Source organism: Grampus griseus (genome assembly GCF_964374135.1).
Source record: "Grampus griseus genome assembly, chromosome: 11".
Lineage (NCBI taxonomy): Eukaryota > Metazoa > Chordata > Mammalia > Artiodactyla > Delphinidae > Grampus > Grampus griseus.
The window spans coordinates 549305-568172 of NC_139005.1; the positions used below are offsets into that span (position 1 = coordinate 549305).

Consider the following 18868-nt stretch of genomic DNA (forward strand, 5'->3'; position numbering starts at 1 on the left):
CCCCCTAAAGGGGTGGGATAGGGAGGGTGGGAGGGAGATGCAAGAGGGAGGGGATATGGGGACATATGTATATGTATAGCTGGTTCACTTTGTTATACAGCAGAAACTAACACACCATTGTAAAGCAATTATACTCCAATAAAGATGTTAAAAAAAAAAAAAAGGTGAGTGCTTAATTGACAGCTTAGAGAGCCAAAGGGCAGATGAAGGTGAGCCTGAGAATTACCTCGGCCGTTCTCAGGCTCCAGTGTTTCCCTGCTGTCCTGTGTCCGCCCAGGGTCCCCCGAGGCAGGCTTGGGGGCCGCCACGCCCACTGGGGGGAAAGGGCCAGGCGCAGGGGGCGGCACGGGTTGGCGGGGGCGGTAAGGCATGCCTGCCGGGCACCCCCGCGAGGAGAGCTGCTGCATGGCGAGCATCTCTGGGCTGTCCAGCATGGAGTCCCCGCCCTGCATTCCCCGCAGGGCCTGGGCCGGTGCTCCAAAGAGAGAACCTTGCGTTGGTGCTGGAGGGGGCTGGAACCGATGTCCACCAGGTTTACAGGGTGGTCGCATGTACCCCGAAGAAGGAACTCCGTGAGGTAGGAAGCCTGATTGTTCTGGCCACTGGTTTGGGGGGAGGGGTGCTCTCATCACTCGGGAATCTATCATGTGACCCAGAGTGCGAGGCTGGTGAGAGGGTCCTGGCACCATGGGGGGCTTCTCATCTGGCCCCAAGGGTCCTGGATTTATAGCACCGTGATTCCCATTCCAGACTGCAGAGTGTACTCGACTCAGGTACTTGTAGGATCGGTACATGTGGCTGGGAGGGATTTCTGAACTCTCAGGAAAGGCTGGGGGTCGGGCCGGAGCCCCACCGTGCCTGGGAGGGATAAAGCCTGGCTGGAAATGAGCTGGAGGATACATAGTCCCCTCCTGGCTGGGGCTGCTCATCTGCCCGAGCAGCGAGGGTCCAGGACGCGATCCCATGTCAGCAAGGGGCGCTAGGCCCCCGCACACCGGCTTCTCGTCGGGGGGGCCTCGGTGATGGTTAATTCCAGCTGGAGGCTGGCAACAAGAAAAGAGATGTGCTTACCACAAGGTAATGGGAAATTACAAGTCCAATTTAACCTGGGGAGAGACTGTATTTCTGAAACGCACCTTTGTACCTGTGCATGCTGAGCCGTTTGCTTACCTGCACTGCTAAAGGCTGGGGATGCTGTCCAGGCCCGCCGGGGTGCGGCTCTGGGGCTCCAGAGGAGACACGGATGGTGGCAGGATCCGACCCTCGGAGAGGACAAAACGTTCCCTGTCCTGCTGGCCTCTGGAGGGCACGGAGCAAAGGCAAGAAGAAGAAGAGAAGAGGCACACCCTTCGCATCCGGAAGACGAATGTCCTGCTGGAGGACAAGGCCGCCACCTGCTCCGTGCGCACACTCACCACAGGAGGGCCCAGAGCAGGGGCTTCCCGTCCTTGTCTCTCCCCAGAGCCGCCTCCGCCAGTGTTCTCCCCAACTGCTCCCCTCGTGAAGGGTTCACTTACATACTGTATGTACCTCTGTGCCTTGAACTTAAAAGGGGTTAATAATGCCCGTGCTGAGAATGTATGGTTCAAATGATTTCGAAAAAGAAGGATTTAAAATAAAGGAAGGATAGAGGAAGGGCAGACAGGGAGAAGAGACCACCCATAAGCAGGACACCATGTTGGGAGAGGATCTACTGAGAAGGCTTCACGCCCCGCCCCAGCCCTCAACCAGGGGAACCCACGATGGGACAAAGCTGCTCCTCACCAGCTGGCTTGCGAGGGGCGCCTGGCTGGGTCCACCGTAATGCAGGGGTCCAGGGAGGCTGCGGCTGCTCGGGATGCCCACCTCGCCAGGGGGCTGCGCAGAGCCGCGGCTCTCACCGGCCGCAGAGGATGCAGCGCGGCGCCCAGGGGGCAGCGACTTCCCCCCGTTCTCCGCAGGCTGCTGCTTCCGGCCAGGCGCCTCCGAGTCCCGGGAGCGGGTGCACACGTGGCTGCGTGCAGCCCGACCACGCCTCTTCTCCCGCTTCTCCTCCTCTCTGACCCAGAATTCTTCGTCCGTGTCCCCATCCTCACCAGGAAAATGCTTCAGCATTGCGCGGTGGAAGCACCTCTCCAGGTTGTCCGACATCTTGGTGTACTCTGCGGGGGACCGAGGCCTGAGCCCCGCTGGGCAGGCCCCCAGACCTCCGCCCACAAACATGCAACGGGGCAGCCCCGGGCTCGACTGCGCGGCTGCCTGGGCTGCAGCGCTTCCTATGTTGTAGGGCTACGGACACGAGACCAGAACAAGAAACCAGTACACGGTTTTCTGGCCTCCAGCCTGTGTGGCTGGGACAGTGAGCCCAGTACCCCAAACCGGTAAAAATTGAATTCTTTAATGCCAAACCGCAGAAACATTAAGTACAATCACTGAATCCGTCTAGTAAAAAAAAAGAAGGCATCGTGAGCTCCAGTTCCAGCACCTGGCGCGACACGGGCTGTGTCATCAGAGGTCTGCTGTGTGATGCAAAGGTGGCTGACGGTGGGGGCCGAGGACAAATAGACCCAGGCGGGCCTGGGGGAAGACGAGGACCCGGGCCGCCAGCCACCGCTGCCCCTCTGGCCAGGTGGGGCGGGACAGGGCCCGGCACGCCCATCCCACAGCGTTAACGCACATTCTCCTGATGGTCCCCAAGGAAGGTCTGAATCTCTGGAAGGTGTGCTTCTAGAAGAGGGGGCGTGTTGCTCTTGGTCCTACTGGTGTGCCAGCGTGCACCCACAGCCGCCCCTCCTGTACTCACCGCTACTTTCCCCGTTATATTTTCGACAGTTCCTGAACATGGTCTTCATGTCATTCACAAGCTCCTCCTTGGAGCAGTATAAACCTCCATTCAGTTTCTTCTCCATGCTTGAAATATCCATGGGGACCTACAACAGGACACGTTAATTACCACAGGCTGGAGAACACAGCATCCTGCAGGTCCTGCGAGGCGGCGCGATCACAGCATTAGGAGCTGCTCAGAAGCCTGGGGTGCAGCCAGCAGCCCTGACCCTTGAGGGGCAGCAGGTGAACGTACACACAGCAACACAGACCACTAAAGATGCACACACCACAGCCGCGCACAGCTGACAAGGCCACCTCTACCTTGATAATCTGGTAATAGTTAGGGGCATACGATTCATCCACTGGTTCCAAAAAGGGCCAGGAATCCTTGTGAGCCTTCACCACGTCCAGAACTGAGGGCCAAAGAGGAGAGCTGGGTTAACACACCGACGTGGGAACACACTTAGGCAGAACACGGGAGCTGAGTGTGGGAACTGACCTTTGTACATGGCAGTGAAATCGTCGTCCAGCTCAAAGCTGTAAATCAGAAAAGAAGAGATTAGCGGTAGCTGAGACCACCTTCTCTCCTCGGAGCTCTTGCTCCAACCTCACACACAGCTCACTTGCGCCCAGGTTTGGAACAGTCCCAGTACACCTTTGTTAAGGAAAGTCTGTAACACTGAGAACGCTCCTGACAATGCGACGAGGATGAGGGCCAGCATACGTCAGCCGAACAGGACCACCACCTTTTCCATCTACAAAATGATGGTTTCGTGAAACTCATTTATGATTCTGTAACGTTCGTGATTTAATAGCACACTCTTTGCCAGGTTTTACTCTACTCTAGTAAGTACTTCTGTGATCTAAAGAATAATAACCCAGCAAGTCAGACAGCAGCGGAAGGAGCTCACGAGCACTGGCCACGACCCCCACAGAGGGCTGTTCTAAGGACACGACGAGGCAGGCTTGGGGCCACTCAACACTCACGGGTCTCTCGTCCTCTTCTCTTCCCGCGGAGGGGAGGGAGGGTCCAAGTGGGACAACTCGGGGGGGAGCGCCTTGCCCTGAGCCAGCAGCCAGGCCCTCTCTTCCCTGAGCTTCCTTCTCTTGGCGCGATCTGCGTGAACACAAAGCACAGGTGCGTCGGGCTCCAGAGGGGCAGACGTCTGTTCTGAGAGGAGGAAACAGATCACCAAACGCTGACTTCTGCTCCCTTTGAGTCCTCTCTTTGCTAATTCGGATGGTGCTAGAGATGCAATGCTTTGTGGACCCACTTCCTCTTAGTCCTACCAAGTTCAGGTCGGGGGGTGAGGGAGGAAGGCGGCCCCGGACGGGGACGGGGAAGACCAAGAGAGAAGGAAAGCAGAATTACAGGGACAGGGAAAAGCAGAGCACTGACTGAGGGTCACCCTCTCTGACAACCCCAAGGCCTTCCTAACTTTCCAGCAAGAAGACAACATCCCCTTTTTAGGACCAGACCTCAATCCAAACACACCCAGGACGGTACAAGCCCATCGCAGCTCTCACACCAGCTATCCTTGCTCGGCGGCCACCCCACCCACGGCAGCTGGTGCACCCTTGCCAGTGCAGGAGGAGGGCTCCTGCGAGCAAGGGAAGAAGCCAGCTGGATGGGCCAGGAGCTGGAAGAGGGAGGGCGTTTTCTGGCTCCCAGCTGTGGCCACAAGAAACATACTTGACACTGCACTGCTGGCTTGCCTGGCCCTCGTGCCAGCAGGGCGGAAGAGAGGCAAGGAATGCAGAACACCATCAGAAGGCAAGACCCAACGACGGAGAGAGAGGCCCGGGAAGGTGCCCGGTGGGAGCACGACACAGCCCTAAACCTGCAGACAGCGTGCTCTCACCAAGCTCCCTCTGCTCCTACTTCATGCTCATTTATAAATAAACTTTTAAGTGTAAGAGAATCTGTATCTGCTTTAATTAATCAGAGGCACTTTGCTATGAACGACGTTCAAAACTGTTTTTTAACAAAGAGAATGATTTCAAGCTTAAAGAAAAGTATAACCAAATTAACGAATATCTGCATACCAAGCTGTCAAACTTTAACATTAGGACTCTGATTCTTTGCATCGTGAGAACCACCCTTTCGAGAGAGGCGCCTTCCCGAGCACGGGTGAGCCCCCCAGGGTCCACGGCAGCAGGGACCTGCCAGGTGCACTGCGGAGCCTTTACAGGCTCACAGCTACTCCTTCACAAGTGACGCAAGCGAGCTACCTCACTCACATCGAGGGGGACATTTTTAGCATTTTTTCTATCCTGATACATATGACGTGGAATTCTGATGTTTCTGTTTGCCTTTTCCTGATTGGAATGACACAACGTATTTTCATGTTTATTATCCTCTTCTGTGAATACCCTGCTTATATACTTTGCCTTTTTTCCCTGTGGGTTGTTGGATTCCTAAATGATTTGGAGAAGTGCTTTTAAATAACGTGGATAAGAAGTCTTTATTAAAACTATCTTCTTCCATACCTGATTTGTCTTTTCACTTTGTTTAAGGTGTTTTAGTCATTTGTAAATTTTAAACAATTAATGTCATCGAGTATATCAATCTCCTTCCCCCGTAGTTTATGCTTTTGTTACTTAAATTCTTTCTGTCCCAGCATCTTAAAGACCCTCACCTATGTTTTCTTCAAAAAGCTTTTGGCCTTTAGCCCATCAGGCGGCAATGGTGCTGGCAGCGCCTGGTGAGGAACCAGGTCTGTTTCTGGCTGTTCACTGCCAGGTCTCACTACCCATCTCCAAGCCAGTAACACTCTCCCACATTCACGGCAGCTTTTATTCTGCTATCTGGTAGAATGAGTGTCCTGAACATATCGATTTTTAAAATTATCTTGGCTATACTTGGCCCTCTGCTCTTCTGTATGAATTTCAGGAACATAAAATGATTTATTTAATATTTAACATCAAATACTGAGTCAAGGTCAAACTTACCCACTTGTTCAATAATTTTAAGTTGGTTTGTTCAAATCAAATCCAAAAAGGTCCAGACAGTGCATTTGGTTGGTATGTCTCTTAAATTTAGTGGAATGTGTAACAATGTCCTCTTCCAATTCATCTGGTGGAGAAATTGGGTCATTTTGTCTTGGTAGAATTTCCCACGTTCCGGATTTAGCAAGTGGCATTCTCATCACAGTGTTAATGTGCCCTGTGGTAGTTCTATTGAGGGCCTTTGACCAGACAAACGGTGTGTTTCTTGGCAATGTTATTCCATAGGTGATGCCTGTACTTCCTTTTTCATCACCTCAGCAGACACAATATATGGTTACCTTTTCTTCTGTGGTGTTAAATTCCATTAGTGTTTACCTGATCCTTCCATTATAAAGTTCCTATACTTAAAGATCAAACACAGTTCCAAGATAGAAGTAAACTGTAGAGAAAATTATTTGTGTGATTGTTTTCTCAATAATTCCAAGGTATATACCTAGTACTACGTGTAAATATATGTGGGACAGAAGTTAACTCAACACATGTAACTGGATGCTTTAGGGCCGAGCAAAAACTCTAGCACGCAGGGCAGGTAGCAAACTACTTTTGTTACACACACACACACACACACACACACACACACACACACACACACACACACACACACACACACACACACACACACACACACACACACACACACACACACACACAGTTTTATAGAAACACAGCCCTGCATGGCCCAGGGCCCTTCACAGAAAGTTAGTTGACCCCTACTGCAGGGCATTAGGACTCAGCAGTCTCCTGGAAGCTTGGTTGAGGAAAGCTTTGTCTAGATCCACCGTTTCGTTACTTGTTACTCTAATTCTAGTATTTCTGCTAAATTTATTGACCGAATTCTTCTTTTCTCATCAATTATTTTCATATTCAAAATAAAACATAAAGAGGAAACAAAATGCTTCATCCTTCGATTTTTACCAGTTACTGTTTAAAACTTTTATTCCATTCATTTAAACTAAACAGACAGACCAACATAACCCAGTTCTCTCACTTCCCCACCAACACTCTGCCTCCTGTGACCAACGATCTGTTCTATCTAATGAGCTTTTTTCTTTAGAGATTCCACATATAAAACGGCTCATCCTGTGCTTGTCTTTCTCTGACTTATTTCACTTAGCATAATGCCCTCTAGGCCCACTCATGTTGTGGCAGATGGCAGGATTTCACGCTTTTTTTTAATGGCTAAACATTACTCCATTGTGTGTGCACCAACTCTTCTTTATCCATCTAGTGATGGGCACTTAGGTGGCTTCCGTATCTTGACTATTATACATCTTGCTATGAACATGGGTGTACATGTATCTTTTATTATAATTAGTTTTGTTTTCTTCAGATAAATACCCAGAAATGGAATTCCTGGATCATATGGTAGTTCTATTTTTCGTTTTTTGAGAAATCTCCATAGTGGCTGCACCAACTTACATTCCCACCAACAGTGCACGAGGTTTTGCTCTAATCCACATCCTCGCCAACACTGGTTATCGCTTGTCTTTTTGATACTAGCCATTCTGACAGGTATGAGGTGGTATCTCATTGTGGTTTTGACTTGACATTGAGCATCTTTTCTATGTCTTCTTGGGGAAAATGCCTATTCGGGTCCTCCTTTTTTTTTAAAAATAAATTTGTTTATTTATTGGTTGCGTTGGGTCTTCGTTGCTGCACACGGGCTCTCTCTAGTTGTGGTGAGCAGGGGCTACTCTTCGTTGCAGTGCGCGGGCTTCTCATTGCCGTGGTTTCTCTTGCTGCAGAGCACGGGCTCTAGGCACATGGGCTTCAGTAGTTGTGGCATGTGGGCTCAGTAGTTGTGGCTCATGGGCTCTAGAACACAGGCTCAATAGTTGTGGTGCACGGGCTTACTTGCTCCACAGCACGTGGGATCTTCCTGGACCAGGGATCAAACTCATGTCCCCTGCGTTGGCAGGTGGATTCGTAACCGCTGCGCCACAAGGGAAGTCCCAAGGTCCTCCATTTTTTAACTGGATTGTTTGGGCTTGGTGGTTTTGTTTTTGGGGGGGATTTTTGCTATTGACTTGTATAAGTTCTTTACCTGCTTGGGGTATTAAGACTTTATTAGGTATATGATTTGCAAATATCTTCCCCCAATCAGTAGGTTGTCTTTTCATTTTGTGTATGGTTTCCTTTGCTGTGCAGAAGCTATTTCGTTTGCTGTAGGCCCACTTGTTTATTTCTGCTTTTGTGGCTTTTGCCTTTGTAGTAAGATCCAAAAAACCATCGCCAAGACAGATGTCAAGAAGCTTACTGCCTATGTTTTCTTCCAGGAGTTTTATGGTTTCAGGTGTTACATTCAAGTCTGTATGTCATTTTGAGTTAATTTTTGTGTATGGGGTGAAGCAGTGGTCCAGTTTTGTTTGTTTGTTTGTTTGTTTTTGGCTGTACCAGGTCTTAGTTGAAGCCAGTGGGCTCCTTAGTTGTGGCACGTGAACTCTTAGTTGCAGCATGCATGTGGGATCTAGAGTGCCCTGACCAGGGAGGGATCGATCCTGTGTTCACTGTGTTGGAAGGCAGATTCTTAACCACTGCACCACCAGGGAAGCCCCGGTGGTCCAGTTTTTCCAAAACCATTTATTGAAGAGACTGTCATTTCTGCATTGTATATTCCTGGACTGGTCCTAGACTTTTGTTTGTAGGAAGGTTTTCTTGATGACCAATTCAATCTCCTTACTAGTAATTAATCTGTTATGGTTTTCTATTTCATCATGATTCAGTCTTGGTAAGTTGTATGCTTCTAGAAATTTATCCATTTCTTCTAGGTTGTCCAGTTTGTTGGCAATGTTAACTGTTCTCAGTAGTCTCTTACGATCCTTTGTATCTCTCTGGCACCAGCTGTAATATCTAGTGTTCACTTCTGATTTTATTTATTGGAGTCCTCTTTTTTCTTGTGAGTCTAGCTAAAGGTCTGTCAGTTTTGTTCAGCTTTTCAAAGAATCACCTCTTGGTTTCATTGATCTTTTCTATTCTTTTTAGTTTCCGTTTCATTTATTTTTGCTATGATCTTTATTTCCTTCCTTCTAACTGTGGGATTTTTATGTTCTTCTTTAGCTGGTTCCTTGAGGTGTAAAGTTGGTTTGTGTATTTGAGACTTTACTTTTTTCTTGAGGTAGGCATTTATCAAAACTTTCTTCTTAGAACTGCTTTTGCCGCATCCCATAATTTTTGGTATCTTACATTTTCACTTTTGTCTTAAGGTATTTTGATTCTCTTTTGGATATTCTTTTACCCATTGGTTGTTCAGGAGCACATTGTTTAATCTCCCCATGTTTGTGAATTTTCCAGTTTTCTTCGTGTTATTAATTTCTAGTTTCATACCAGTGTGAATGGAAAATATTTCCATCCTATTAAATTTATTAAGATTTTTTGGTGGCCTAACGTTTCATCTATCTTGGAAACGTTCCATGTGCACTTGAAAAGAATGTGGATTCTGTTGCTTCGAGATGGAATGTTCTGCAAATATCCGTTAAGTCCATGTCTATCTGGTCTAACATATAATTTAAGGTTTGTGTTTCCTTATTGATTTTCTGTCTAGATAATCTGTCCATTGATGTCAGTGGGGTATTAAAGTCCCCCACTATTATTGTTTTGCTGTCTATCTCTCCCTACAAGTCTGTTAATATTTGCTTTATATATTTACATACTCTTCTGCTGGGTGTATAAATACTGGCAAATGTTACATCTTCTTGAAGACTGACCCCTTTTTCATTATATATAGCTCCTCTCTATCTCTTACTACAGTCTTCACTTTGAAGTTTATTCTGTCTTATATATGGACAGCTACTCCAGATTTTCTTGTGGTTTCCATCTGCATGGGTATCTTTTTCCATCCCTTCACTTTAGTCTGTGTGTGTCCTTACATCTAAAGTGAGTTTCTTGTAGGCAGAATATAGATGGATCTTGTTTTTTCTTTATCCATTCAGCCACTCTGTGTCTTCTGACAGGAGAATTCAGCCCATTTACATTTAAAGTAACTATCAGTAGGTATGTACTTATCGCCATTCTGCTAACTGCTTTGTGGCTGCTTTTGTAGTTTGTTTCTTTCTTCTCTTGCTCCCTTCCTTTGTGGTTTGATAACTATTTTTAGTGATATGCTTATAATTCATTTCTCTTTATCGTGTATTTACTGTAGGTTTTTGCGTTGTGGTTACCATGAGGCTTACATATAATAACTTACAACTACAACAGTCTATTTTAAGTTGTAACAACTTAAATTCAACCCCATTCTAAGCTCATCATTTTTACTCTCCACTCCCATGTTTTATACTTTTGATGTCATGTTTCACATCTTTTTATCTTGTTTATCCTTTAATTATTATAATCATAGTTATTGTTACTACTTTTGTCTTTTAACCTTCATACTAGCTTTATAGGCAATTAATCCACCACCTTTATTATGTATTTACTTTTCCAGTGAGATTTATCCTTTCATGTGTCCCTGTTACTAATAAGTGCCCTTTCTTTTTAATTTAACAAAGTTCCTTCAACATTTCTTACAAGTGGTGATGAACTCCTACACTTTTGCTTAAATGCAAAGCTCTTAATGTCGCTAATCTGAACGATGTCTTTACCAGGGAGAGAATTCTTGGTTATAAGTTTTTCCTTCAGAACTTTGACTATATCATGCCTGCAAAGTTTTGCTGAAAAATCTGCTCACGTTCTTATGGGGAGAGGGTGGGGTTTCCTTTGTATGTGACAAGTTGTTTTTCTCTCCTTGTCTTTAACTTTGGACAACTGAGCTATAATGTGCCTTGGTGTGGGTCTCTTTGAGTTCTTGGATGTCTGTTTCCTTCCCAAAGGTCAGGAAGTTTTCAACCATCGAGTCTCCGCCATTTTGGTTATTGTATCTCAGTCATTTTGGTTATTGTATTCTTCAGCTGAGACTTCTCTTTGGCACTTTCAAATATTTTCCTTCTCTGTTGAAGTTCTCACGTGTTCATCCATTCTTTTCCCCAGTTTGGTGAGCATCTTTATAACCATTACTTTAGCTCTTTATCAAGTAAATTAGTTCTGTCTCATTAAGGCTTTTTTCTGAGGTTGTAATCTCTTCTTTCATTTGGAACATATTCCTCTGTTTCTTTTTGCGGTACGCGGGCCTCTCACTGCTGTGGCCTCTCCCGTTGCGGAGCACAGGCTCCGGACGCGCAGGCCCAGTGGCCGTGGCTCACGGGCCCAGCCGCTTCGCGGCATGTGGGATCTTCCCGGACCGGGGCACGAACCCGCGTCCCCTGCATCGGCAGGCGGACTCTCAACCACTGTGCCACCAGGGAAGCCCCCTCTGTTTCTTCATTTTGCTGGACTCTGTTGACTTCTGTGCAGAAAAGGAAACAACCGCCTCTCCCAGTCTAGAAGGCGGGGCCTCATGTGGGAGATGAGCCTTTTTGTTTAGCTCTTCCCAGCTCTTGGTCGTCTCTCAAATCGCTGTGCTTGTCCAGGCAGCCTGATGTATTTCAGTGGCTCCCAGCAGTTGAGGGTGTGCCAAGACCTGTCAGTGTCCCAAAGGGGAGGGTCTCAGAACCCAGATTCAGACTGACTGGACACTTTCCTCTAAAGTTCACAAACATACAGGGCTGTGAGCAACTGCAAGCCTGAGTCCCACTGGCCACCAGTCAGGGACCTGCAGTGACCCCTGAGTGGCAGTCACAGACAAGTGTATAAACTCTCTTCCGGGGGCCCACCTCAGGGAAAGTGGGAGACAGCAGGCACTCACAGCCTCCAACCTATGAGAGCAGCTCTGCACACCCAACCTAAGCCTGTCCCTCAGGCTGACGCTCCAGGACAAGCAGGGTGGCCTCCATCACGTGACAGCATGGAGTGTGCCAGCCTGTCCCAAACTGGCCCTCCGCTCACCACAGTCCTGTGGGACCCAGGAATACAAGCCCCTCTGGCCACCAGAGTCAGGTGTTCAAGGTGTGAACCATGGGTGTCAGATGCATGTAAAGCCTCCCTCCAAGAAATCTGGGCTCTGGAGGGCCCGCCCTCTGACATCTCTGGAAAGGATTCGGGGGCCCCTAGATGCAGGCTTAATTACAAACCTACCCCTCAGGCCGCAGCCATGGTGATCAGCTAATAAGTCTCCACCAGAAAGACCGAGCTCCTGGTCTATAGTCTTTTGCTGTGCCCTGGGGGTGAAGAATCTGCTGTATAAAATAAATAAAATTTAAAAAAAAAAAAACAAAAAGGGAACCCTTCTGATGTTTCCATATTAAGTAGAATGTTTGCTTACATTTAAGAAAATAGATATTGGTTTAAGGAAGTTCCCAGAGGAAACCAGAAAAGAAGGAACACAGGAACCACCAGAAGCTAGAAGAAGCACAGGAGAGTATGACCCCAGAGCCTCACCAACACCCAGATTTCAGACTTCCAGCCGCTAGAGCTGTGAGACACTTACTTTCTGCTGTTTTAAACCACCTAGTTGTGGTAATTTGTTATGGAAGCCCTAGGAAACTAACACAAAATCCAATCCCATTTCCTCCTGAACTCTACTGCTGCTCCTGAGAAGTCTGCTGTCTCTGTTACAGAACATTCTCTTTTCCCGACTGGAAATGGGCCATGTGTTCCATGATTCGGTCCCTTGGGTCTGTATTCTATCCAGTTTGTATCTCATCTCTCAACCATTCATATCTAGTATTTCCTCTGCCCCATCACTTGATCCTTCCATTTTACAACAGTGGACAGACACACCCTGCAGCTCTGGTCTGTGACCCGTGAGTCAATTATCAAGCAGTTTCCCCACTCTCTGCCGGCTTTATATTCCGCCACAGGGAGCACTAGAGGGGACAGGAGACGGCGGGGAGTGGGGGGGGGGGGGATGGATTTCTCCCCCCCGGGTGCTCTTAAACAGCCCACCAGCTTGTCCCTCCTTAGGAAGACGTCCATCACTGGGAAGGCACAGCTGGCAGTTCCAGAACCGGGCTGGCGCCTGCCCTGAGACTAACATCCAGCTTGCGAGCCCCTCCTCACCTGCGGGTCTGATGACCCCAACCCTTCTCTTTATTCCCCCTGCCTCACACCCTTTCAGCTTTTGTATTTCTCTAACTTGCATTAAAACAAAGACCCACGTGAAACTCCCCACTGAAGCATCTCTGTGACCGCACACTGAACGATGGACCAGAGGCGACTTCTCCCGCCACGTCATCCCCTTTATCTCCGTGATGCATTCTGCACAAGCCCCACGCAGCTCTTCCAGTGTGGTTCTCTCCTCAGGTCTAACTAAGCTTTAGAGCCCAGTTATCAAGTTATTATTCCAATTACCATATTTACATTTCTAGAAGTTCCTTCAATATTTGTTTCCTTTGAATCTGCCTGTACTTTCCTCAAGGTTATTTCTTCCTGATGTTTCCAATTTCTTCTTTTTTATACCTGATAATGCTAAATATTTTTCTATTTTGTCTGCTGCCACCTACTAACCGCTGCTCACAGTGGTGCCTCCTCATGTCTATTCCTCTTCAGCACAGGTTTATCCATGGTCATCCTTCCCGGGGTAGAGATTCCCTAGACGGACCACTCCACACCCACAATTCGATCTGACAGTCTGTTTCACTTACTGCTGTTTTTAATCCCCCTAAAAGCAGCTTCTGATAATTTTCCTTACTTGGTTAAGATTTCAAAAATGTTCTTAAAAAGGGTATTTACACAATATCAGACAAAGTATTATATTGAATAACAAATAGAATCTCCACATAATTGAGGCAAGAAGAATTTTTAGGTTTCGCATCAACCACACTGAGAACAAGGAAGTCTCAATGTCCCCTTCCATACGGGCTCATTTCACTTAGCATGAGTATCTGTCAGACTCCAGTCTTGTAACATCCTTTTTATACAAAGACAATCCTAATAAATAGCAGTATATTTATTTGGACTTTTCCTTTTCTTTTTGCTTTTTAAAAATTTTAGTGAGAAATATAAAAATGTACCTTTATAACCACTTTAAGTATATGATTCAGTAGCATTAGGTACATTCACAGTGTTGTACAACCATTACCGTTATCTACCTCCAAAACAAAACAAAACGACACCAAACTCGCAGATAAAGAGAACACAAAGAAGGGGGGCCGGGGTGGGCGAAATGGGTGACGGTGTCAAGAGGTGCAAACTACCAGTGACAAAACAAGTCAGTCCCGGGGATGTGATGTACACTGTGGTGACCACAGTCCATAACACTGTACTGTGTATGTGAAAGCTATTCTCATTACAAGAAATCAAATTCTTAACTTATTGTGGTGACCATTTTGCAATGTACATAAATGTCGAATTGTGTTTACTCCTGAAAATAAGGGAATGGTGTATGCCAATCATACTTCAACTTAGAAAAAAGTCAAATGACAATGGTACCTAATAAGAACTCCATTGAAAATTACAGAACTCTATTGAAAAATATAAAGAAATAAAAGCATAGTTACTATTTTGAGGAATTTAAATCTAGCACTGGAAAAAATTACGCAAAATCTCAACGTATGATATACCACCAAATGTGGCACAGGCTACATTAGTAGATTAAATGCACTAAGCATTCTAGAATGAAGAAATGATCAAGGTCAGAATAGGGTTAGCCTATTAAGAATCAGAAGGCAGGGCTTCCCTGGTGGCGCAGTGGTTAAGAATCCACCTGCTAATGCAGGGGACACGGGTTCGAGCCCTGGTCCAGGAAGATCCCACATGCCGCAGAGCAACTAAGCCCGTGCACCACAACTACTGAGCCTGCGCTCTAGAGCCCACGAGCCACAACTACTGAGCCCACGTGCCACAACTACTGAAGCCCACGCACCTAGACCCCATGTTCCTCAACAAGAGAAGCCACCAAAATGAGAAGCCCAGGCATCGCAACGAAGAGTAGCCCCTGTGCACCTCAACTAGAGAAAGCCCGCGCGCAGCAACGAAGACGCAACATAGCCAAAAATAAATTAATTAATTAATTTAAAAAAAAAGAAAAAATCAGAAGGCAATACCCTAGGAATGAGAGGGGAAATCACATAAGGCCAGAATCCTTTAAATTTTACAGCCAAAATGTGTTTAAAGTTTGCATGTTAACACTGCATTAAAAAGCCAAATCTGGGACTTTCCCAGTGGTCCAGTGGTTAGGACTTGGCGCTTCCACTGCCAGGGCCCAGGTTTTATCCCAGGTCAGCGAACTAAGATCCTACAAGCCATGCAGTGTGGCTGGGGGAAAGAAAAACAAAAAAAGCCAAATCCGTGTTATGCTATTTTATTTAAACTTTAAAAAAGTTCAATAGGACTTCCCTGGTGGCGCAGTGGTTAAGAACCCGCCTGCCAATGCAGGGGACACGGGTGCAAGCCCTGGACCAGGAAGATCCCACATGCCTTGGAGCAACTAAGCCCGTGTGCCACAACTTCTGAGCCCACATGCCGCAACTACTGAAGCCCACGCACCCAGAGACTGTGCTCCACAACAAGAGAAGCCACCGCAATGAGAAGCCCGTGCACCGCAACGAAGAGTAGCCCCCGCTCGCCACAACTAGAGAAAGCCCGCGCGCAGCAACGAAGACCCAATGTAGCCAAACATATATAAATAAATAAATTTTAAAAATAAATAAAAAATAAAAAGTTCAATACATTTACTTAAAATACTGGTCTGTATTTAACAAAGCCAAAATGCTCTGCTATCCAGTGATTTATCAAGTTCAGCTTATAAACACCACTGCATCTAACATGTGTGCTTTAAGTACAAAGGTTAGAAACCCCGCACGCCCGCGCACACCGGGGCAGAGCGAGGCTTTTCTTAAGTACATCTCCTCTGTGTGTAAGGTTACTTCTGCGAGAGTCACCTTTTTTCAATTGCACACGGGGATGCAGCGGAGCCGAGAGTGAAGGCGGGGACGGAAGGACCCCAGGACGGCAAGGGCGAGGGCACTGCCGGGCCGGCCCCGAGCCAGCCAGACGGCAGGGCTCCAGGGACACGCCCACCCCCCCTCCCCGCAGACAGCCCTGCTGCCGGAGCCCTGGGCAGAGCCCTCCTACCTTCCACGGCCTTGACCCTTTCCTCCAGCTCCCGTTTCCTCTCCTCCTTCAGCAGCTGCTCCTGCTCCTTCTTCTGCACCGCCAGGAGGATCTGGCGCTCCTCCTCCTCCGCCCTGCGCTTCTGTTTCTCTATCCTGCCGAGCACAGGGGTCTCCTGCGAGGGGCCAAGAAGTTCAGTCAACACACAGTAAAGCAAGACCACGCCTCTGAGTAAAGATTCCACGTTCTCTATTCAGCACATAGTGCCAGACAGCTGGGTGACTTACACCCCAGCTACAAGTTCATCTTCTCATCTGTACAATCAATGAACGGATGCAGACACACACTCACATTAAGACACACAGTGGGGATCAGAACAGGTAAAGGCTTGGCCCCGATGACGGATCTAATTTGTAGTCTTTGGGAGATAATCTGGAGAGCAGACCGGAGCAGAGAGGCAACATCACTCTTAGATTTAATCTTTGATAAAAGTGGTACCTTAAAAAGCACCTTCGGGCTTCCCTGGTGGCACAGTGGTTTAGAGTCCGCCTGCCGATGCAGGGGACACGGGTTCGTGTCCCGGTCCGGGAGGATCCCACATGCGGCGGAGCGGCTGGGCACGGCTGGGCCCGTGAGCCATGGCCACTGAGCCTGCGCTCCGCAACGAGAGAGGCCACCACAGTGAGAGGCCCGCTTACCGGGGCTGGGGGCGGGGGGGGGGGGGGGGGGGAAGCACCTTCATCTAAATAACTAAGAGAAGGATGAGCTAGCACAATTTCAATAATGTGCACGCCTTCGAAACTCCCAACTCTTGCACTTTTCTTTACTAATCAAACAGTAAATAAAATGGAGGGTTCGGTGGGAAGGGCCACCGTTTTGCCTTAAGATACAGAAAAGAGATGAAGGTGACGGCACAGAAATGCACTGCTTCCCTCAGACTGGAGAGCTTTCCCCTCGTTTTTCAACCCAAACAGCATTAATACATAATGATTTCAGGTGGTTAGTGCGAATGCGATTGCCTAAGAAATTTAAGGAAAGAAGAGGAAAACAGGACCATTACCATCATAATTTCTGAAAGTTTTACTCTGGGTATTTCCAACACAGCTAGTTCTGAGCCATTCTGTAGCCCAGAACATGCAAACGAGGACTGAAATCGTTATTTTCAATTTCTTCCCTTGACTTCTGTGCTGATGTGTAAGGTAGAACTTTTTCTTTTTTAAAATTGTTATTGAAGAGGTAATAATTGTTGCCTGCAACAGAGAACACCTGTAAGTTGCACAGACACAGAAAAATGAATCAGGTGTCTACGAAGGGAAAATGCCAGTTCCCCTTACAGAAAAGATAATGCTGATTATCCCACGTTAGGCAAAACTAAATCAGGAATATGACTTTTTCTTAACAGATGTTTTCAGTAGGAAGAAGACCTAATAAGAATCTTCTATGCTAGATATCTGTATTCTGTGGAAATTACACAAGTGGTCTTAACGTTGGGGGAAAAAAAATGACAGCCGACTGCCATCTATACAAAGTCATAATTAAACACTGAAACCACTCTCGTTGAAATTTTCTACTATTTTTTTACGGTCCTTAAAACTTGTTTCGATTGTCATTTGACTCATAATTAGGAAAGCAGTCTTCCCTAGATAGTAGACCTTTTGAAAGTCAAAGGTTTTACTGTTCAAATTCTCAGCCTGACTTTAAAATTTAACGGTGGCTACTTGACAAGGTAAAAATATGAACTAAGAGAAGAGAGATGAAAATGAAAACAATGTTAACCATTATTACTGCACACATGACACTGTACTCAGCCACCCAAATAGAATTAAACGAAGTTCCCTAAAATCTTTCTCCTATAACCAGAGTGGGCAGGGTACACGAGCTACATGTCCTTCGTGACACTGGGCTGTCGCTGGTGTTGCACACAGACAAGCCTCCTAAGGCTGGGGAAGCACCTTCCGGCGCTCTGCCCCCAGCTCCACAGGTCCCTAATTCTTCCAACTTTGGGGCAACATCTTTACCTAGTTGAGAAGTTACAGTGGAGCTACTGTTTACAAAGCAAAGCAAACCAGAAGAACATGCCTTTACTCTTTTCAGCTGTACAGTGACTCCAAGCAGATGCCCCTAAGATGTCAACTGATAGGGTGGCAGAAAGGCAGGGCAGAGAGGCACACAAGCCTCGCCAAACGAATTATTTCATTCAAAGAAAAGGGCACTGCTTTCTACGCATCAGACCCAATGAAAAAGCAGGAAAAAACAAGCACATATAATAACCACTAGTTATTTACTGCATACAATGATGACAGCAATGTGTGTGTCCTGCCCCTGCCTAACAAAGGACAACATGAGGAATGCTCTCCCTTCAGCCAGAACAGAGACATACCAGAGAGGATCTGCACCTTAGTGAGGACTGAGGACACGCAGCCCCAGGGCTGCTCACCAGAGTCACCTGGTCAACACACAAGAGAGGCACTCACGCGTGAAGACAATGGAAGGAGGGGAAAAGGGAAAAATAGGTAATTACGCACATCCTAAGAATATCTACACAATTTTTTCAACAAATACAACGACGTACTATTCTTAATATGGGAAGATGTCTTACAAAGCAGTTAACAGTAGCCCCCACCAAGAAAATGAAACATGAATACAAAATTCACAGAAGTAGGTAAAACACATCCATGATCATAAGGAAACGCAAAACAGCCTTTTCACTTACAAAACTGTACAAGATGAAACATGTAACACGTCTGCTAAGACATGGTAACAGGGACTCCCTCAGTGAGCTGGGGACACAGATCTTCTGGAGGACAAGATGGACACACATATCAGGAACCCTGAACAGAGTAATTGCACTGCTGTGACTTTATCTTAAAAGTGAGACAGCGAGGCAAAATATTTCTGAGTACGTTAAAGTCAACATTATTTAAAACAGTGAAAAACTGTAAATATCCTAAATGTTTACAAATAGGTAAAATTACATAATCACGATGCAATCATTAAAAATTGTTTTTTCTGAGGACTATTTAATGAAATATGAAAAGGCACCTTGATGTTAAATGAAAAACATGTCACAAGACAACAGTCAGTGTGATCC

General features: G+C 46.8%; 1 protein-coding gene across 1 annotated transcript in view; it reads right to left on the bottom strand.

Moving 5' to 3' along the window:
- CECR2 (CECR2 histone acetyl-lysine reader) overlaps window positions 1-18868 on the bottom strand; it is a gene marked incomplete at its 5' end in the record, with an annotated part of 155097 nt that overhangs the window by 11916 nt on the left and 124313 nt on the right. The window contains 8 exon segments of the mRNA XM_082666433.1: window positions 227-1043; window positions 1171-1299; window positions 1765-2141; window positions 2783-2909; window positions 3127-3218; window positions 3305-3342; window positions 3793-3922; window positions 15799-15952. Coding sequence (XP_082522559.1) covers window positions 227-1043; window positions 1171-1299; window positions 1765-2141; window positions 2783-2909; window positions 3127-3218; window positions 3305-3342; window positions 3793-3922; window positions 15799-15952 — 1864 coding nt within the window.